The sequence below is a fragment of the Pongo pygmaeus genome, chromosome X, assembly GCF_028885625.2.
Source record: "Pongo pygmaeus isolate AG05252 chromosome X, NHGRI_mPonPyg2-v2.0_pri, whole genome shotgun sequence".
Classification (NCBI taxonomy): Eukaryota; Metazoa; Chordata; class Mammalia; order Primates; family Hominidae; genus Pongo; species Pongo pygmaeus.
This window is the reverse complement of record NC_072396.2, coordinates 2,402,520-2,425,110: the sequence shown is the minus strand read 5'-3', so window position 1 is coordinate 2,425,110 and position 22,591 is coordinate 2,402,520. Positions and strand designations below refer to the sequence as shown.

Genomic DNA, 22,591 nt, shown 5'->3' with positions numbered 1-22,591 from the left:
CCAGGTGAAATAAACAGCTTTATTGCTCACACAAAGCCTGTTTGGTGGTCTCTTCACACGGACGCGCATGAAACCACTTAATCCAGGTGATCAAATTTAACATCACCAGGACCGGACATAAAGACACATGCACTCTGTAACATGACACGCTGAAAACGTACATCAGTTCTGATGATTTTTTTGCCAAAAATGCATAACCTCAGTCTAATCATGAGAAAACACTGGACAAAACCAAACTGAAGGCTGGGCACAGTGACTCATGCCTGTAATTCCAGCACTTTGGGAGGCCTAGGCAGGTGGATCACCTGACGTCAGGAGTTCGAGAACAGCCTGGCCAACAAGGTGAAACCCTGTCTCTACTAAAAATACAAAAACTACCCGGGTGCGGTGGCGGGCACCTAATCCCAGCTACTCTGGAGGCTGAGGCATGAGAATTGCTTGAACCTGGGAGGCAGAGGTTGCAGTGAGCTGAGATCGTGCCACTGCACTCCAGCCTGGGCGACAGAGCGAGACTCTGTCTCAATAACAACAACAAAAAAAACAACTGAAAAGCAATCTATAAAACAATTGACCATTACATAGATTGGATAGTGGAACAGAATCATATCACATGCACCCATTTATTTTCAACATTTTGTTTGTTTGTTTTTAATAAAGCTGCCTCCTACACTACTGTATGTCTGGATTTTATGTTTATTTTCCCATTCAGAAAGCCTATCTTTTTTAAAAGGAATTTTAATCCATTCATGTTTATTATGATCACAGTTATATTTGGATTGAGTCCTGCAGTTTCATTTTATATTATTTTCCCTTTTTTACATATATCAGATTTTCTATTTCTTCAGTTTTCACTCACATCCGTGTGAAGAGACCACCAAACAGGCTTTGTGTGAGCAACAAGGCTGTTTATTTCACCTGAGTGCAGGCGGGCTGAGTGCGAAAAGAGTCAGCGAAGGGAGATAGGGGTGAGGCCGTTTTATAAGATTTGGGTAGGTCAAGGAAAATTACAGTCAAAGGGGGGTTGTTTTCTGGCGGGCAGGAGTGGGGGTCAAAAGGTGCTCAGTAGGGGAGCTTTTGAGCCAGGATGAGCCAGGAGAAGGAATTTCACAAGATAATGTCATTAGTTAAGGCAGGAACAGGCCATTTTCACTTCTTTTGTGGTGGAATGTCATCAGTTAAGGCAGGAACTGGCCATCTGGATGTGTATATGCAGGTCACAGGGGATATGACAGCTTAGCTTGGGCTCAGAGGCCTGACATCAGTGTAATTCTTTCCCACCCACCTCTGATTGCATGAATCAGGTTTTCTTCAATCCACGCATTTCCCATTAAAGCTCTGAAACTTGTACAAATCTTTTCTAGTTTTCTGGTGGTAACCACCTTTCAACTGTCAGCACACATATTTAAGCTTATATTTTCTATCAAATATAAAGATAGTCATTATCTGTGTCTTCTTCCCAGACGAAACAAAATCATGAACATATGCTCATTCTCTCTTTCTTCTCTGCTCTTTCAATTACCTCCCATGTGAAATGTTAATTCCAGATTATTTTCGTAACTATGCACTCACACATTCACACTTAACTCTGTTTTATACATTTGTTTATTCAGCACTGGTTCCTGTGTGCTCTCTTGTATTTATTATTATCATTATCATTATTATTATTATTTTGAGACAGGGTCTTGCTCTGTCACCCAGGCTGGAGTGCAGTGGTGTAATCATAGATTACTGCAGCGTCAATCTCCTAGGCTCAAGTGATCCTCCTGCCTCAGCCTCCTGAGTAGCTGGGACTACAGGCATGTGCCACTGCACTCAGCAATTTTTAAAAATTTTTTAGTAGAGATGAGACCCCACTATGTTGTCCAGGCTGGTCTTGAACTCCTGGACTCAAGTGATCCTCCCACTTCAGCCTCCCAAAATGCTGTGGTTACAGGCATGAGCCACTGTGCTTTGCTACTCTCGCCTTTCTTGGATTCACATTCCATTTTGCTGGAGTCAATCAACTATTTCCTCAAAGGTCTTTGAGGGGTAAAATTTTTAACGTTTGCAAATTTGAAGTCTTTGTTTTGCTTTCAAATTATGGTACTAAGGCTGAATACAGAACTTTCATTTCAAAGTTATCTTGCACCAGAATTTTGAGACATCAATTGTCTCAACCAGATTGATACAGAAAGGCATTTAGGATTTTTCTTCATTTTTGCTGCTCTGAAATTTTACCACTTTGTGTCTATATTTGAGCTTTCTTCATCCACTCTGTCCAATATCTGGAACACGTTCAATCTAAACTTTTTCTCAGAGCTGAAATATAATAGGAGTTACTTCTTTCTTTCTTTCTTTTCTTTCTTTCTTTCTTTCTTTTTCTTTCTCTCCTATTTGACAGATATTGAAGCTGTCGGACCTTTTCTATCTCTTAGCATTTCTCTTAGCATTTATTTGTAAGATTTCACTGCTCTGTATTCAAGGTAACTATTTCTCTGAAAAAGTACCCTTCCTTCAGCAAATCTCCCTCTGCTTTTGGCCCAGTTATTTATGGAATTTATGGCATCTTCACTACAGTTGGGTAAAGATCCGGGCTGGGGGAGGGCAAGAGAAACAGCACTCCACCTCACTACAAATGGCACTGCCATTTATGTCCTTACATCTTTTTGTTCAGCTCTGCTCATTTCCCTAAAATAAACTCCTGGAAGCAGACTTATGTTTCATGAATACGATTAGTCTAAAGCTATAAACGCAGCTCCTGGCATGGTTTCCCTACAAGATCACTCCATAACACGCTTGTACCACACAGCCTGGGGGAGGGGCGATCTCCCACCACCCACACCCGTAGTCATTTACGGTCATTGCTCACTGCTGGTCTTCCACTGCCCTGACCACTGCAGAGCGCCATCCCTCAATTCTCCCCATGACTGCGAAATATATAATAAAAGGTCCTACAAAACCTCAACCCAACCTGCAACACTGAACCTTCCCACGATTTCTGCCATGTTGTTTCTGAATATTTTAAAGTTCCTCTTGAGTAAACCTTAAGTCTACTTTGATACAGGCAGGCAATAAGTAATAATCACATGATGGAAAATGCAGTATCCATCCCCTCAAGCATTTATCCTTTGTGTTACAAGCAACTCAATTATACTCTTTAACAGCATTTTTCTACCCCTCCGCCCCCGCCGGCTTTTAAAATAAAACAGGGAACCTGCTGGATGTGCTATGTGCACCTTTCCACTCACTGGTGCATTTTTGGACCTTAATATAGTCAGGCTTTTTTTTTCCTTCTTTTTTGACAGAGTCTCGCTCTGTCACCAGGCTGGAGTGCAGTGGCGTGATCTGGGCTCACTGCAACCTCTGCCTCCCAGGTTCAAGCGATTCTCCTGCCTCAGCCTCACCGAGTAGCTGGAATTACAGGTGCCTGTCACCACACCCAGCTAATTTTTTTTTTGTATTTTTAGTAGAGACGGGGTTCACCATGTTGGCCAGGCTGGTCTCGAACTCCTGACCTCAAGTGATCCACCTGCTTCAGCCTCCCAAAGTGTTGGGATTACAGGCATGAGCCACCGTGGCCGGCCTGGAATTCTTTTTGTTATATGTTTAGTTTTTATTTTAAAAGGATCTTATCATTGACTCTGTCTAACATATTAATGTGATGAATGACATTAATAGGTTTTAAAATAATAACCTATCTTTGCTTTCTTAGGGTAAGCACTATTTATTTCTTTACTACAGGGCTAGAGTTGCCTTATTAACATCCTGTATTTGAGGGCTTTCTCAATCCAAATGTAAACACAATCAAACCTGTAAGTCAAGTTTGGGTGTTAAGATTATAACAGTTTCTTAAAATAAGTGAACATATTCGTCTTTTGCTAGACTCTGTGACAGTTTATGCAGCAGGGAAATTAATTCATCATGAGCAATTTAACAGAACTTCCCTTAAAATTGCCCAAACCAGGGCCTTTCTATGAGATAAGCCTTTGGTAACATTTTCAGTTTTTCTCATAGTTATTGTCAAACAAAAGGTTTCTATTTCTTCTGATGACAACAACCAACATCTCACCGATTTCGCTAGAAGGATCAAGCACTTCTTCAATACTCCCAGTGTTATTACTATAAAGGGTTCTATATAGTATTCGCTTTTAAAACTGCCTCCAAATGACTTCTTTCTAATTTCAATTTTGTACATTTATGTCTTCTCAAATAAAAGACTCATTTTTATTTGTTATTTTCATTTTTAGAGAGAGGAGCTCACTCTGTTGCCCAGTCTGGAGTGCAGTGGAACCTCTGGACTCAAACAATCCTCCCATTTCAGCCTCCTGAGTAGCTGGAACTACAGGTGCGCACCACCACACCTGGCTAACTCTTTTTATTTTTTGTAGAGATAGGGTCTTGCTGTGTCACCCAGGCTGTCTGGTCAAACTCCCGGCCTCATGCAATCCTCCCACCTTGGCCTCCCTGAAGATTTGTTAATCTAATCCTTGAATTTGTTTCTTGTTCCCAATTATTAGTTTTGTCATTTTATCTTTATGAATTTTGTACTGCTGTTTGCTTTTTTAATATTATTATTTTTAAAATATTTGGGGCTGGGCACGGTGAGTCACACCTGCAATCCCAGCACTTTGGGAGGCCGAGGCAGGCAGATCACTTGAGGTCAGGCGTTCGAGACCAGCCTGGGCAACGTGGTGAAACCTTATCTTTACTAAAAATACAAAAATTAGCCGGGCGTGACGTTGGATGCCTGTAATCCCAGCTACTCGGAAGGCTGAGGCAGGAGAATCACTAGAACCCAGGAGATGGAGGTTGCACTGAGCCAAGATCGCGCCATTGCACTCCAGCTTGGACCACAGAGTGAGACTCTGTCTCAAAAAACAAAATATATATATATATGTGTATATATGCGTGTGTGTATATACCTATGTATATATATAATATATGTATATTTTTTTTAAATTTAAATAAGTGAAGAAATTATCCAGGTCAAATATATATATGAAATATATATATATTTGAAATTATCCGGTTCAAATATATGTGTATATAAATTTTTTAAATTTAAATCAGTGAAGAAATTATCCAGTTCAAATATATATATTTTATATGTATATACATATATATTTGAACATATACATACATGTATATATACACATACATGTATATACACGCATACATATATACACATACATGTATATGTAAATATATACACATACATGTATGTGTAAATATATGAACATATATTACATGTATACATGTATATAAAATATATACATACATGTATATAAAAATATATAGTTGAACATGTATACATACATGTATATAAAAATATATGCACATACGTGTATATACATACATGTATAAATACATACATGTATACATAAATATATACACATACATGTATATATAATATACACATGCATGTATATACATATGTGTACATACGTGTATATACACATATACATGTATATGTGTACTATATATGTATATATGTACATATATGCATGTACATGTGTACACATATGCATGTATATATGTACACATATACATGCATATATGTATATACATATATACATATTTGAACTGGAAAATTTCTTCACTGATTTAAATTTTCTTTCTTGTACCACTGTAGTTGCTGTCTTTGCTTTGTATAGGTAGCACTCACATTGCAGTGATTTTCTGAACTAGCACAGAATTCAAGCTTTCATTTGTACCCAGATTGAGTTATTTAGTTTAAAACTTCCAGTTTAAAACGTCTGAGGACACACTGGTTGGTTTTTTCTTTGTTTGTTCTCTTTTTAGTTTAGCTATTAATGTCTGGATTTATTATTTCATTGTCAAAGAATATGACATTCAATTCCTGCTACATCTACCATATTAAATGCCTCCTCGTCCCATTTGTATAAAATCAATTTTTCTAAGTGGTCCATGGTTGATGAAAGAAAAAGATTATTGCTTACATAATGTATGACATTTAAGAGAAGCCTTATGCTTTATTCATTAGATGCATTTATTTATGTATTTGCTTTATTTGAGAATTAAAGACAAAGGGAATTAGGAAATTATAAAAAAAGACTCCTTGGCTGGGCGCCATGGTTCATGCCTGTAATCCCAGCACTTTGGGAAGCCAAGCCAGGTGGACTGAGTGAGTCCAGGAGTTCAAGATCAGCCTAGGCAACGTGGCAAAACCCTGTCTCTACCAAAAATACAAAAAATAAAAATAGCCGAGCATGGGGGCACATACTTATGGTCCCAGCTACTTAGAAGGCTGAGGAGGGAAGATCGCTTGAGCCCGGGAGGGAGAGGTTGCGGTGAGCCAAGATGGTACCACTGCACTCCAGCCTGGGCGACAGAGTGAGACCCTGTCTCAAAAACAGACAAACAAAAAAGAATTGAGTTTTCAGTTTCCATGGTTGGGAGAATGAACTGTAACCAAACCCAGTATTGTTTTTTAAAGTATTGTGAAGCCGATCACACGCCTATATTTTCACATGATTCGAAGGTTCATTACAAATAGCACATGCCCATCATGACTGCCGGCCATCCAGGCCTGTGAAGAAGGGCAGTCAGTCGTCAGAATAACTCCTAGGACCTCTTGGGGGAGAGGTGACCCTCCTTCTATAGGACCCAGTTGGGCACAAGCCGCATCTCTGAGCCTTACCTGAGCAGGCTGGACACCTGAGGAGTGATCAACACCACCAGCTTCCTCGTCAGCCTGTGTCTCCTCAGTGACTGCCCCAGGACCAGGGCGCCCTGGCAGTAGATGTCATTGGTGGCCAGTGTGACAAAAGCCTGATCAGTCACTGTGAAAATCAACAGAAACACCAGAGTTACACTCCTGAGGGACAGCAGGGGTGACGGGGCCATAGTCACCTCCTCTCCTCTCCCAAGATTCATGGCTTGGGCCAGACGTGATGGTTCACACCTGTCATCCCAACACTTTGGGAGGCTGAAGTGGGTGAATTGCTTGACCTCAGGAGTTCGAGACCAGCCTGGGCAACATGGTGAAACTCTGTCTCTACGAAAAATACAAAAATTAGCTGGGTGTGGTGGCAGGCCTGCAGTTACAGCTACTCGGGAGGCTGAGGTGGGAGGATACTTGAGCCTGGGAGTTTGAGGCTGCAGTGAGCCGTGATTGCACCACTGTACTCCAGCCTGGGTGACAGAGTGAGACCCTGTCTCAAAAAAAAAAAAAAAATCACAACTTATAGTGAATATTCAGTATTCTAATTCGCATATATGCTTCCTTTCATTCTAAACAAAACAAAACACAGGAGGAGTATGAAGGAACCTTAAACAAGGGACAACGTCAACCCAACTGCTATGCCCATTTCCTGCTGCTGCAATGCCATGGAAACTCATAGCTACTATCCCTTATTTTATGTTGTGTTTGACTCTTGAAAACTCACCCAAAGTGTTTAGATCTCAGGTGGAAACAAAAGGCAAAAAGTGGAAGTGATGGCTTGATGACCTGAGTTACAGCAAAGATGTAACCCAACTCACTCAAAAGAACTGTGCTCTGGGCTAGGTGCAGTGGCTCATGCCTGTAATCCCAGTGCTAGGGTCGAAGAAGGGGGATCATTTGAGCTCAGGAATTTGAAACCAGCCTGGGAAACACAGCAAGACCTCATCTGTACTGGAAAAAAAAAAAATTAGCCAGACGAGGTGGTGCATGCCCATAGTCCTAGCTACTTGGGAGGCTGAGGCAGGAGGATCACTTGAGCACAGGAGGTCAAGGCTGCAAAGAGCCATGATCACACCACTGAACTCCGGACTGGGCAAGAGAGTGAGTTCCTGTCTCCAAAAAAAAGAAAAAAGAAAGAAAAGAAAAGAATCATGCTCCATAAAGAAGCAGCCAAACATGTTATTTAAATTCTGGACAGACCATTTCTTACAAAGACTTCAAGTTCAACTCAGGGATGTATGAGGCGGTAGAGACAACATAAGGAAAAGTATATCATTTCATTAGGTAGAATGTACTCAGTTTCCTAATGCCTCAATATGAGAGGAAGGAACTCTCACAGCAGATATAATTTACAGCAGTTTTAAGTCTCTGTGCACAAGACTGATGTTAACTTTGGTAATGACTTTTAAACCATTTGATTCTTGGGCACCCAAGCCCCTGTTGCCAGGCGAAAGACAACAGTCAGGAGGGCAGCCAGCAATGCCAAGAAGTCCCATGCAGTGTGCAGCCCAGTGTACTGTCTATGGAAATTAAAATGCTCAGCATGTAGGCGACCACAGTGCCTTTCCCGGAAGCAGCACTCCAAGCAAAGCCAACCCACAATTCGCACTAAATATAACAAACACAAGTGTCCCAGACGTGTGGCACAGGGCTGCCTCCTTGACCTTTACATTCCAGTGGGGTAAATTCCAAAGTGTGCCCGTTACAGCTGCTCCTGTAGACTCCTCCTCCCCACCCTTGAATGAAGAAAGAACAAGAATTCCTGACATCTCCATTGGGAGTGAAAATTACAGACAGCAAACTTTACAACTTAATTCTGTAGAACAAAAGATACCTGTCATCAGTCCATATCTACCCATCTATCCATCATCCATCCATCCATCCATCCATCCATTCATCTATTTATCTATCATCTATCCATCCATCCATCATCTATCTATCATCGGATAATATCTATATTATCCATCTACCTAGCTATCATCTATCTATCCATCCATTCATCCATCCATCTACCTATCTATCATCTACCAATTCTCTGCACATCTATTATTTATTATCTATCTTACTATCATCTATCTCTATCTATCCATCCATCCATCCATCTGTCATATATCCATCCATCGTCTATCTATCCCTATCTATCTATCATCTACACATCCATCCATCCATCCATCATCTACCAATTCTCTGTACATCTATTTATTATCTGTCTTACTATAATCTATCTATCTTTATCATCTATCTATCCATCCTTCCATCTATCTATCTATCTATCTCTGTCATCTATCTATCTATCTATCTATCATATATCTATCCATCCATCCATCATCTATCTATTCATCTACCTATCATCTATCAGTCCATCCATCCATCTGTCCACCTATCATCTACCAATCCTCTTCACATCTATTATTTATTATCTATCTTACTATCATGTATCTCTGTTATCTATCTAGCTATCTAATCCATGTATCTCTATCATCTATTTATCATATATCATCTATATCTATTTATCTATCATCTATATATCTCATCTATCATCCATCTATCTATCTCCATCATCTCTCTACCTACCATCTTTCTATTAGCCATCTATCTATCTATACCTATCATCTACCTATCATATATGTGTCCTCTATGTATCTACTTATTTATATCTATCAATCTTTCAATCATCTACCTGTCTACCTACTGTCTATAGATTATAAATTATCTCTACCACCATTATCTATACTCTATCTATAGTTTTCTTAGTTACTAGCTTTAAAATGATAATAATGGTGATTACTACTTCTTTAGACATTTCCAAAGGCCTGAGCTCTGATCAAAATTACTTCCCAAGAACAGGCGTAGCTGTCATGGACCCATTCAGCTGTCTGTAAGGCTCTTTTTCTCTAAGCAGAGGACGGAGTTGGGAGAGGAAGCAGGCATTCGGGACTGGCATCTGCAAAGCCCAGAGCTGGCCAAGGTAAAGGTACTGTGTGAGCTTCACCCACAGACCTCGAAAATCACACAATGCCCAAAACAGAGCCAGAGATCCAATCCCCTACCCCGTCCTCACCAGGGTTTCTCTGACCCATGTCTTGAAAGAGTGTGGAAGCAGAAAGAATTACCAAGTAGAACCCCTAGTGTTGAGCCCTAAGTGTGAACATATTTCTAAGCAGCATAATGGGTATCCCCACACCTAAACATACGACCTGCTTAGAGCTTCACCTTTCCATGCAAACTCTCAAAAAATTAACGGGAAATTAACATAACATAAAACAAACCATTTTAAAGTGCACAAGTGACTCGCATTTAGTCCATGTGCAATGTTGTGCAACCACTACCTCCAGGCAATCCGAGGACATTCTCATCACTCCAAAAGGAGGCCCTGTACCCATTACGCAGTCACTCCCCATTCTGGCAACCATGAGTCCGCTTTCTATCTCTACATTCCTATTTTGGATATTTCCTATAAATGGAATCAAACACTATGTAGCCTTTTGAAAATGGAATAATTTTATATTTCCTTTTTATTTATCACAGTAAATTTCACATGACATAAAATTTGCCATTGTAAAGAACACAATTCATCACAATGTTGTACACACACCACCTCTATCTAATCCTGGGACATTTCATCACCACAAAAAGAGACCCTGCACTCATTAAGGACTATCTCCCCTTTCTCCCTTCCCTAGCTTGTGACAACCACCAATCACTTTTTATCTCTGTGGATTTGCCTGTTCTGCATATTTCATGTAAATGGAATCAAGCGCCTTTTGTGTCTGACCTCTTTCCATCAGCATGATGTTTTCAAGGTCCATCCATTTTTGTCAATTCAATCACGTAATTAAAAGTGTAAACTGGGAATCTTCCAAGCAAAGATGGTGGATGGGGAGCTCCTAGTTTCTCTTTCCTTCCTTCTGAGATAAAAGGAGAAAAAACTAAAAAGTGTGCTAAGGAAGGCAAGTGTGAACCCCAAGCCAACAAAGAGGCAGGAGAAAACCATCAGCCAATAAGAGAAACTGGAGAAGTCACTGAAATTCTGCAGAATTCTCAGAGGCCAAATATACCTATCACCAGGGGCAAAATCAGATAATAGGATCTACTCTAAAGGAAACAAAAAGCTCAAGAAAAAAATAATTACCATCACATAGAAGTGGAATTCTCAACCTATAGAATAACCTTGACAAATTCAGACAAGTCGGCAACCCTTTCAAGTGGGCACAGCTCAACTGACATTCCTCATTTTTATACATGTAGATAATATCAGGTATTTGAAAAACACCTTCACCACAAAAGAGAAAACTGAAAAGTTATGGGGTGAAATGGGAAGAACCCCAGAAATACCAGACAGTTCATGGAATAGAAATTCAAGGAACAGACAGGCAGACATAAAAATTCTGACTGCACCAATTAGTATTCTTTCAAAAGATTAGGGGGAGAGGGATACATCTATAAACCAAGAATCAAATGCTATAGAAAAGATCACTCCAAGGATAAGAAATAGTTATTAGAAGTTAAAAATATGATTTGCTGAAATGAAAACGGAATAACAGAAGGTTTGGAAAACATCATTGAGGAAATCTCCCAGAAAGTAGAATAAAGGGACAAATGGAAAATTTCAGAAAGCTAGAAGCCTACAGGAATGATTCAGAAGGTTCACCAACATGAGTTTCAGAATAAGAGAATAGAAAAAAAAAAAACAGAGAGAAGAAAAGTTTTCAAAGAAATTAAACAGGAAATGTTCTCAACAGCAGAAAGTCAGTCTTTAGATTTAAAAAGCCCAGAGAGTATGCAGCAAAAGAGAAAGAAAAAGAAAAAAGAAAGAAAGAGAGAGAGGAAGGAAGGAAAGGAGGGAGGGAGGGAGGGGAGGGGAGGGGAGAGGAGAGGAGGGGAGAGAGAGAAAGAAAGAAAGAAAATCAACAGTCCTTTTCCTGACAATATGTTCCTGGAATTTAAAAACACCAAGGCTAAGGAGAACATCGTGAAAATGCCAAGAAAATGAAAGTAAAATAAAAATACACGTCAATCCTATTAAGGATGAGACTGAGACTTCTTATCACGAATAGTGGACACTAAAACAAACCACCATATCTAAACTCTGAGTGCAATGGTCCTCAACCTAAAATTGTATACCCAGACCAAATAGCTAAATTTCTATACCCAGGCCAATTAGCACATCTGCTGCACATTTATCTACCACATACCATTTCTCGGGCAGTTATTTCAGTATGTGTTTCATACTGAGAATGGACTTGTATTCATTTAATTTAAAATATATATATATTTTTTGCACATGCCTGTAGTCCCAGCTACTTGGGAAGCTGAGACGGCAGGATTGTTTGACCCAGAAGTTGGAGGCTACAGTGAGATATAATTGTGCCACTGCACTCCAGCTTGGGTTACAGAGCAGAGCCCTGTCTTTAAAAAGAAAATGTGTGTGTGTGTGTATGTGTGCGTGTGTGTGTGTGTGTGTGTGCATTTAATTGCAAAGCAGATGGCAAAGTAAAAAATAAGGTAAATCAAATCATATATATTATGAAAAGAATCATCAGCAAAGTAATGTCAAACTGAAAACAAAGTGCCATTTACAATTTTTAGCCTTTCATTGGCAATATTAAGATTTCTTTGTGATCTCCAATGTATAGATTATTGAAATCTGAGGAACCATGTTTAATGACGCTGTGAATTAAAGAATAGAAAGGAAAAGGAGTGCATCCTTTAGGAACTACAATGACAAAGGTAAGAGAACTCCCGAGAGGGGGGCGTTGTTTTGAGATTTCCTCCTGAGCTGGCTGTTCTGTCCACCTTCAAGATGCTCAGAGGGATTGGTTCCCCTCTGAACTTCACCACTGAATCTGAGAATGAGGGCTAAATCACACTCCAAAGGCCATGCTTTGGGATTTTCCTCCAGAAACAGATGACTGAGGTTAGACCTTGCTATTTAGATGCTTGGTCCTGCAAGAGCAAGCTCTGCAGAATATTTGCCGTGCCAACTCCTATACCCCAGTAAGGAAGAGTCCACTGTTTCCAATCCCACGTACTGACCTGCGCTCTTAAGGAGCGGAGAGGAAGAACAGAACATGTATAAAATGAAACTTGGCATCATCTGACCTGGGTCATGAGCTCCACCGGGTAGATTCAGATCCCTATTACCCACCTCCTAGGTCTCCCCAAGAGTCCCAGAAGCCTCGTCTGTGCTGAGCATTTATGACATGAATTCTGGGGTAAGGAGAAGTCCACTTGCCTCCAATCCCACATTCTACTCTTGCATAACTAACCTGAGATCTTAACCGAGAGGCACAACAGAAAATGTTGGGGTTCTCGGTTATGTTGTTGTGGTGGTGGTTTTTGAGACAAGGTCTCCCTCTGTTGCCCAGGCTGGAGTGCAGTGGTATGATTTCAGCTCACTGCAGCCTCGACTTCCTGAGAGCAAGCAATCCTCCCACCTCAGCCTCCTGAGTAGCTGGGACCGCAAGTGCACACCACTACATCGTTATTTTTTTATATTTTTGGTAGAGACAGGTTATGTTGCCCAAGCTGGTCTCGAACTCCTGGGCTCAGGAGATCTACCTGCCTCAGCCTCCCAAAGTGCTGGGAGTACAGGTGTGCCTCTGTGCCTGGCCTTTTTTTTTTTTTTTTTTTTTTTTTGACAGGGTCTTGCTCTGTCTGCCACCAAGGCTGGAGTGCAGCAGCAGCATCACGGCTCACTGAAGCCTGGAACTCCTGGCCTCAAGCAATCCTCCCGTCCTGGCCTCCCAAAGTGCTAGGATTACAGGTGTGAGCCAGCCACCACACCAGACTAGAAAACATTTAAAATGGGTCTCTGCATCAACCACCCTGAGCCACAACTTCCCTCCTTTGCATTCTCTGCTCTACCCTGTAGATTCTGGTCCCTGTTATCTGTCTCCTCGGTCCTTAAAAACCACATTTTCTCCCCCAACACACAGTGAAAGCCATCAGCTGTCCTGAAAGCCAACCGAACGCCAAGGGTTTTCTCATTGTCTGCAGACGTAAGCTGGGTCCAGACTGCTGGTCATCTCATCCCCCACACTCAGTCCCCACGTCCAGCTCAACCTCTCTGGGTCTTCAAGCACGTCCTATGATGTGTGCTACTACCATGGGGCTACTACCACTCCCTTAACTCACCTGGAACTCGCTCTTCTCCCAGCACATGGTGGCCGTGGAAAAAACCACCCATCCCTCAGAGATCTTCCTGCAAACCCTGCTCCCCAAGACGACCCTTCTCATCACAGTCCCTCATCTCCTATGACACAGGACCTTTCATCTCTTGTGCCATCTTACCTGCTGTGCTCATTTTGCTTACTGGTGGGCTCATCGCTGTCTCCTTTCCCTAGCAAACCCATGAATGAGTTTCCTGGGGCTGCTGTGAGAAAGTACCACATGCTGGGAGACTTAAACAACACACATTTACTCTCTTACAGTTCTGAAGGCCAGGATTCCAAAACCAAACTCTACAGAAGTGTCCTTCCTGCCTCTTCCAGCTCCTGGTGGCTCCAGATGTCCCTGGGCTTGTGGCCACATTACTCCAATCTCTGCCTCCAACTCCACATGGCCTCCTCTGTGTCTGTGTCTCTTCTTCTATCTCTTAGAAGGACACCTGTCGTTGGATTTAGGGCCCACCCAAATATTCCAGGATAATCTTATCTTGAGATGCTTAACTAATTACATCTGCAAAGACCGTATTTCCCAATAAGGTCTGTAAATCTATACTAAAATTCTAGGCCTCACAACTACCTAATTGGCCAAGAGCATTCCAAAGTTAACCTGAAAAACGAGTTCAGGCCATAATGAGGAGAGGGTCAGACATGCCTCATCACACCCTCCTCCATTCTGGAATTCAGGAGAAGCTATAACCACCGTAAACATCCACACAGACCTCAAGTCTGATGAGAAACATTTACAATCTATTCTCTCTGAAGCCTGCTACCTGGAAGCTTCATCTGCGTGATAAAACCTTGGTCTCTACAACCTCTTATCATAACCCAGACATTCTCTTCTATTGATAATAACTCTTTCGACTAATCAGAACATTTAAAAATCTACCTATGACCTGGCACCACCCCCCGCAACCCCCTTGCTTCAAGTAGTCCCACCCTTTCAGATCAAAGCAATGTGTATCTTACATGTATTGATTGATGTCTCATGTCTCTCTGAAATGTGTAAAAGCAAGCTGTACCCCGACCACCTTTGGCCCATGTTGTCAGGACCTCCTGAGGCTATGTCACGGGCATGTCCTTAACCTTGGCAAAATAAACTTTCTAAATTGATTGAGACCTGTCTCAGATACTTTTGGGTTCACAGGTCCCATTCACAGCTTCTGGGGGGACATGAGTTTTATGGGGGACACTGCTTATCCCAGTCCACAGTGCTGTGCCATAAGCTGCACACACAAGGGCATCTGCTTAGAGAAAGAGTGAAGGATTGAAGCTGGAGACAGAAGACAAAGAAGGTAAAGGGGCAGAAGATGTCTATGTGAGCCTAATGACGTGCTCTCAGTGCATTACACGTTCACTGTGGGTTCACGTCCCAGGCAATTCCCAGGCACGAGAATCTGCTAGGTGCTGGGCCCAGCAGCTGACAAGGTACAAGCTCTGTCCTCAGACACCCACAGCTCCATGAGAAACATCAGCCCTAAGAAATGGGTGTTTCAATACTGCAAGGTAAGTCCTATGGCTGGCAGCAGTTTTTGAAAGGGCACCATCCAAGCTCAGGGATAAATGGCCAGGAAGAACTTATCCATCAAGAAATCAGTGGATCAATAAACAAGAATGAATATGGCTCCCATCCATCCAGGAGTGTCTAGATGGGGCATACCTATGCGCTATCATTAATTCCCTTTCCAACACAGAGATGTGCTTCAGAAACAAGTAAACCGGGCCTTCAATGATTAATTAAATGTCTGAGGTCACCTCTGACTCCAACACCAACAAAAGCCCTCAAAATAGCTACTGTCTCCTGTCTCCAATAAGAAACTGAACTAAAAATAATAAGGCAAAGAAGGAAGAGGCAGAAAAAGTCCACCAGCCAAGGCCAGAAGTGGAGATGATAGGTTGCATGCTGCATCCTGCATTCCTCACAGCATAGCAACAGCAGCTGGAGAACAAGGACCCACAAGAAGAGATGGGGTCAGAGGGCCCAGATTACGAAGGTGATATGCAGCCTTTTCTATTATCCTGAGGCTTATGAGGAGCTATTTGAGGGTTCCAAGACCTGTAAGAAGGTCTCATCTCCATTGCCAGGGAGGGCCCTCTGGCTGTCTAGAGAAAAGGATGATGCAAGTGAATTGGCCCAAAGCAAGGTGAAGAGGACAACACAGAGGAATGGCAAAGTGATCAGTGATTGATCGCCACCTGTGCTGGTTTTATAGTTCTTCATAAGGGCATCAGTGACAACTAAGAGAAATGGCAAAGTGATCAGTGACTGATAACCACATGCACTGGTTTTTTACCCCTTCTTGAGGATCTCAGTGACAACTGAAAGAAATGACAGAGTGATCAATGATTGATAACCATGTGCATGGCCTTTTTATCTCTTCATCAGGACGTGAGTGACAACTAAGCCAACTGGCAAAGTGATCAATGATTGATAACGATGTGCGCTGGTTTTTTTAATCTCTTCATGAGGATCTCAGTGACAACTAAGAGAAATGGCAGAGTGATCATTGATTGATAACCACGTGTGCTGGCTTTATAGCTCTTCATGGGGACCTCGGGGAAAACACTATGATTAATGGGTGTTATAGAAGGATGATAACCCATCCTGAAACGCCTAGGATGAAACCCTAACCCACAGAACCTTTGAATGTGTCTGTATTTGAAGATGGGGTCTTTAAAGAGGTGATTACGGTAAAATGAGGTCACTAGGGTGGGCCCTAATACAGTAGCCCTGCTGGCCTCATTACAAGAGGAGATGAGGACACAGACACACACAGAGGGATGACCTTGTGGGGATACAGAGAAAGACCACATCTACAAGCCAAGGAGAGAGGCGTCAGGAGGAACCAGCCCTGCCCACACCCTGATCTCAGATTTCCAGCCTCCAGGACTGTGGGAGAGTAAATGTCTGTTGTTTAAGCCGCCCAGTCTGTGGGACTTTGTTATGGCAGCCCCAGCAGAAAAACACAGTAGTATTCAAATAAATGAGTTATCCTATTATGGGCTGAATTGTGCACCTTCAAAATTCATATATGACTATCATAACCTCCAGGACCTCAGAATGTGACTGTATTTGGAGATGAGGTCTTTAAAGAAGAGATTAAGATAAAATTAAGTCACTAGGGTGGGCTCTGATCCAATAGGATTGGTGTCCTTATAAGAAAGGAGATTAGGCCGAGCGCGGTGGCTCATGCCTGTAATCCCAACACTTTAGGAGGCCAAGGCAGGTGGATCACCTGAGGTCAGGAGTTCGAAACCAGCCTGACCAACATGGAGAAACCCCATCTGTACTAAAAATACAAAAATGAGCCAGGCATGGTGGCGGGCACCTGTAATCCCAGCTACTCGGGAGGCTGAGGCAGGAGAATCGCTTGAACCCAAGAGGTGGAAGTTGCAGTGAGCCAAGATTGCACCATTGCACTCCAGCCTGGGCGACAAGAGCAAAACTCCATCTCAAAAAAAAAAAAAAAAAAGAGGTGATTAGGACACAGACACACACAAAGGGAAGACCCTGTGAGGACCAAGCCCAGGAGAGAGGCCTCAGGAAAAACCAGCCCTGCCCACATCTACCTTGATCTCAAACCCAAAAGAGAATGCAGACAGGGCTGCATTCAGAGTGAGAGTTTTATGGAACTACTGGATACCCTGTTTCTCTCTTTGGTTTAGAGTGGGGGGAATACTGACCACAGTCACACAATGACAAGACAACACCAGTTGGCACAAGAGCTCTCTCCAGCAACAAGGGATCCGAGACTCAGACTTTTGCTTTGGAACAAAAATGTGCACCTCCTGAAGGTTAGCCACTTCCCATCCAGGACACTGTAAAACCCACCTAAAGTGCAAAGACAGACCAGCAGATTGAAATAGAACAGAAGATGAAACATCGATTGACAGGGCTTAGCTTCCACATCGCCTTGCCTTGAAGAAACAACTGGTGATCAAGTCCTGGTGCGGCGCCAGAGAACATCCACAATTATCCAATGCTACTGCATTCAAAGAGGGAGTTTCCACTCCACGTGCCACTGCGGCGGACACTTTCAGCAACAGCACGGAGTAGAAAAACAGCAAGAAAACCTGTCACTGCACTACAGCCCACAAAAAGGAGACATTGTCACAAAATCAAGTCCAGCCTGGAGATTACAGTGGCTGAGAATTTTATGAATCCGTGACAACAGTTTCTTTCTACCCCTTGCCTGCCCGCCTGCACTCAAGGAATCTTCTGATCACCCCTCAGAATAACCTTAGCAACTTCCTTCTCAGCCCTTTTCTACTCAAAGGTGGTTTTTGTTTTCTGCAAAGAGTTGAGTCTTCTCTTCTGGCACGAGGCTGACCAAGATGTATGCGAATGTCCGTCTTGAATGCTGCTATTATACAGACCCTAGCAGGCTTGGGGAAACATGTGGCTTTCACTTTAGAGAGCTCCAAACGCGTCCCTAGAACAGAGAATCTTTTCTGCAATTCCTTGGAACAGACTCTTCCAGTACACCTCATGAAAACAGCCCTTAAGATCCCTGCCCCAACAATTTTCGTCTCTAAGTCCAGAGTGGGAAAAAACAGGAGAGAAGCAGCTCTGTGATTTACCAAATCTCTCCTCTGAATAAAAAAGTCATCTGTTCTGTTTGTGTGTTTTAAATTGCACTCATGGCCAGGCGTGGTGGCTCATGCCTGTAATCCCAGCACTTTGAGAGGCCAAAGAAGGAGAACTGCTTGAGCCTAGAAGTTCAAGACCAGCCTGGGCAACATAGCAAGACCCTGTCTCTACAAAATTTAAAAAATATACATTTAAAAATAAATACATAAAATGCACTCATGAATGATCCAGTGTGGTCTGGTACAAGATGGAGGTGTCTTAATGATTTAATGATAAAAAATAGAACCAGCATCTTTCTTATGGGACGAGGTTACACTCTATGTTCACATATCTAGGCCTCTTAAGTCAACCAGTCTATCTGATGTCCACAAAACCCAAGGGCAGAGAGATGGGGCTCACCGGTCCTTGGGGGGCAGGCCTTTCCTGCCATTCCTGCCAGCCAGCCCTCTGCCTGCAGGAGGATTAACCTGAATTCTTATTTTGTTGTTGTTGTTTTTTAGAGACAGGGTCTCACTCTGTCACCCAAGCTGGAGTGCAGTGGTGCAATCACAGCTCACTGCAGCCTCGAACTCCTGGGCTCAGGACCCTCCCACCTCAGCTTCCCTAGTAGCTGGGACTACAGGCAGGTGCCGCAATGCCCAGCTGATTTTTAAATTTTTTTCCTAGAGATGTGGTCTCCCTATGTTGCCCAGGATGGTCTCAAACTCCTGGCCTCAAGCAATCCTCCCGCCTCAGCTTCCCAAAGTGCTGGGATTACAGGCCTGAGCCACCAAGCCGGGCCATCCCTGTATCTGTACTGGAAAGAGAAATTAAAACCGTGGTCTGAGTTCTAAGAACTCAAGGCAGCCTCTTCCCAGAGCTTTAGGGCCATTTCAGGAGAACAGACTTCTTCCCATCGGCCTTCCAGGCAGTGACAGTCTCAGGCAGTTCAATGCTATTCCCAAGAAACAAGCCCATTGAAAGTTTCAGGACTATATTTTACAAAAGGAAACGTGAAATCCCAAGGCCCCCTTCACTTGCTGTAAATCACCCCCTCCTAGCTGCTGAGGCTGGTATCTCCATTCCCTCCAGCCCCAGAGAGACCTGGGCGAGGCAGTGAGGGGGAGACTCGGGGTTTGGGGCAATCCTGCGGTCAAAGTGGGGTTCTCCCCAGTGCAGACCAATTTCTCACCCAAGCCAGTAGGAACAGGCAGGCTGAAATGAAGGAGCTTGAGCTACTCACCCGACATGGTCAGTGGCGCCGCGGGCAGTGGGCGCGGACCTGCAGACCTGCGCCCGGGAGCAGTGGGTGGACTTCCTCGCCACGAACCCGCAGAGCAGAGGCGCCGTCTCCGGGAATCCGCGTGGATTTCCAGGCCTGGGGGCGACAGCGTGGCAGTCTCGACACCCTCGGCTGCAGGCCCCGCCGGTGTCACCCCCGGCCTCCTACCCACTCCATGTCACCTGCGCCCCACGGGGGGGCCCCGGCCTCCCCCGATGCCCCTGCGACCTCCACGCCCCGCACTTCCTCGTTGGCGCTCCAGGTCAGCCTCGTGCCCTCTGGCCAGGGGCCCCTTGACCCCCTGTCCTCCCCACAGTCATCTGCGACCCCGCTGCGTCTTACCCATGCGCCCAGCAACGACACCGCCCCCGGGACACCACCCGACGTCAGCGGTGTCAGCAGCTGCCCCGCCGCCCCGCGCACCTGCTTAGAGTTCTGGGCTTCCTCTTCCTCCACCCCAGCTGGCGCCCCCCGTCACCCCTCTCCACTCCCTGGACCACCCCTGCGCTCCCGGACCCCAGTATCTGCACCTCCTCCGAGCTTGGGCTGCCTCTGCCCGCGTCCCCCGGCCAGGTGCCCCCTCCCCCTTCACCCCAGTGCCGCCCCCCGGCCTACCCCTGCGCCTCTCGCCGCCCCTCCTCCCCGACCCGGCCTGCCGCCCATCCTCCCCAAGCGCCCCCGAGCCCCCTCCACGCTCTGCACCTCTCCCTTACCCCGCGCTCCCGCAGCCTCTGCCCTGGGCCCGCGCCCCCCTCCACAAGCCTCCCAGCCCTACGCCCCAGCCCCCGTCTGTCCTCCGTACTCGGGCGGCCTCAGTCTCCCCGCACCCCGCCGCGCCTGGACGGCCTGTATTCCCCAGCACTCGGTGCCCTGGCTCGGCGCACTCACCCCTAAGCGCTCCTGGCCTACCCCCGTGCCCCGCACCCCTCCCCTCCTTCGCGCTTGGGCAACCTCTGACCTCCAGCCCCCTGCGCCCCTCGCCCCTCCTTTGCACTCCAGTCCGGCACCCCTCCCCCAGCCCCCAGCCTCGGCCTCTGGGTTGCCCCCCCGCCCCGCTGTACGCCACCCACCCTCGAGACCTCCCAGGCGTTCGGGCAGCCTCTGCGACCCCCGGCCCCCCGCCGCGCCCAGGCCTCCTCCACTGCCCACGGTCCGCTGCAGCCCCTACAGCCCCCCGCACCTCTTCTGCGCTCTGGCTGCCTCTGCCCAGAGCCAGCGCTGGAGGCCCCGAGGGCAGCGATTGGCCTCTGTCCGGAAGCCCGGCCCCGCCTCCGCCCAGCCCCCGCGGGCGCGGGTCCTCTCCTCCGCCCTGCAGCCCCTGCCCGCAAGCCCGCGCGCCGCCTGGTGTCCAGCCCCGGCTGCCGGGGAGAGAGACCCGGGAACCGCCAGGGGCTGCGATCCACGCCCGCTCCCCGCCCCTCGCCCGCCGCGGCCCCTTTGGCAGTTGGCGGTTTCTAGGTTTGGACATTTAACCTTTAATCAGCCGGCCCCAAAGTAAATGTTTGCGATGACTTAAGGCCCTGGGCCCAAGGCCAGCGCGCAGCCCGAGTGGAGGCTGCTCTGGAAGCCTCCCAGAGGGAGAAGGCAGGGCTTATACGCGATCTTGTCGAATGCATGAAAAATGCACATGCGCATACTTGCACGCGTAAATGAATGAATGAATGAGTGCACGAAAGAGAGAATAAATGAGTGTTTCAGGCTTCAGCTGTTGAATGCATAGCGAGCGAGTGGCTGTACGCACGCGGTGGGTGCATGTATGCGTGAATGCATGTGAGGCGTGAATGAACAAACAACTACTCATGAATGAGCGGGCCAGAAAATGAATGAACCAGTGAATCAATGTTTGCGCCAAGGAGGGAATGAATGCATTCACACGTGAATGCATGAGTTGAAGGCATGAATGAGCCAATGCATGTATGAATGAATTTAGAGATAGATGCATCAATGGAGGTGTGTGTGGAAAATATAGGTGAATGCATGCATGCATGCATGAAGGCATGAATCTATGAGTGAATGAATGAGTTGAATGTATGAATGATTGAGTGAACAAGTGAATTCATGCATGCATAGTGCATGAATGGGTGAAAGGTGAATTCATGCATACATGAGTGAGTGCATGAATAAGTGAACAAGTGAACTTATGCATGCATGAGTGACTGCATGAGTGAAGAAACAAGCGAATTCATGCCTGCATGAGTGAGTGCATGAATGAGTGAACAAGTGAATTCAAACCTGATTGAGTGCATGAATGACTTAAGAAGTGAATTCATGCATGTATAAGTGCATGTATGAGTGAGTAAACAAGTGAATTCACGTATGCATGAGTGCATGAATGAGTGAACAAGTGGGTTCATGCCTGCGTGAGTGAGCGTATGAATGAGTAAATAAGCGAATTTGTACAAGCATGAGTGAGTGCATGAATGAGTGAGTGAACAAGTGAGTTCACGCCTGCATGAGTGAGTGAATTCATGCACACAGGATTGAATGAGCACGTGAAGGCATGCATTTATACAGGAATGAATGTGTGTGTGAGTGAATGAAGAGAATACATGACAAGTGAATATGTGGGTGAATGAATGAGTGAATAAATATGTATGAGTACATGAATGAGCTGAACAAACTAGCATGTGTGTTAATGCACACTCACGAGTGAATGAGTGAAGACTGCATACACTTCAGGAATTAATGTATTATGTATGATTGAATGAATGAATTGAATGCATGGACAAGTTAATGGATGCATGAATGAATAAGTGAAAGTGTGAATGCATGCATGCATGAGTGAATTAAGTGAATGAATCAATGAATGTGTGAATGCAAGCATGTATGAGTGCATGAGTGGAATGAGTGATGATTGTGTGAGTGCAAGCATGTATGAGTGCATGAGTGGAATGAGTGATGATTGTGTG

At 44.7% G+C, this 22,591-nt stretch overlaps 1 protein-coding gene across 4 annotated transcripts in view; it reads right to left on the bottom strand.

Annotated features, from left to right (window-relative positions):
• GYG2 (glycogenin 2) overlaps positions 1 to 20,928 on the bottom strand; it is a 58,391-nt gene extending 37,463 nt beyond the window's left edge. For 3 of the 4 annotated variants that reach the window (XM_063660062.1, XM_063660064.1, XM_063660065.1), the window contains exons 1-3: positions 20,753 to 20,856; positions 19,644 to 19,778; positions 6,641 to 6,782 (exon numbers count right to left, since the gene is read on the bottom strand). In XM_063660062.1, coding sequence (XP_063516132.1) covers positions 6,641 to 6,782; positions 19,644 to 19,650 — 149 coding nt within the window. In that variant the 5' untranslated portion in view covers positions 19,651 to 19,778; positions 20,753 to 20,856. The other variant, XM_054473115.2, reaches the window with a different exon arrangement.
• Between the last annotated feature and the right edge of the window lie 1,663 nt (positions 20,929 to 22,591).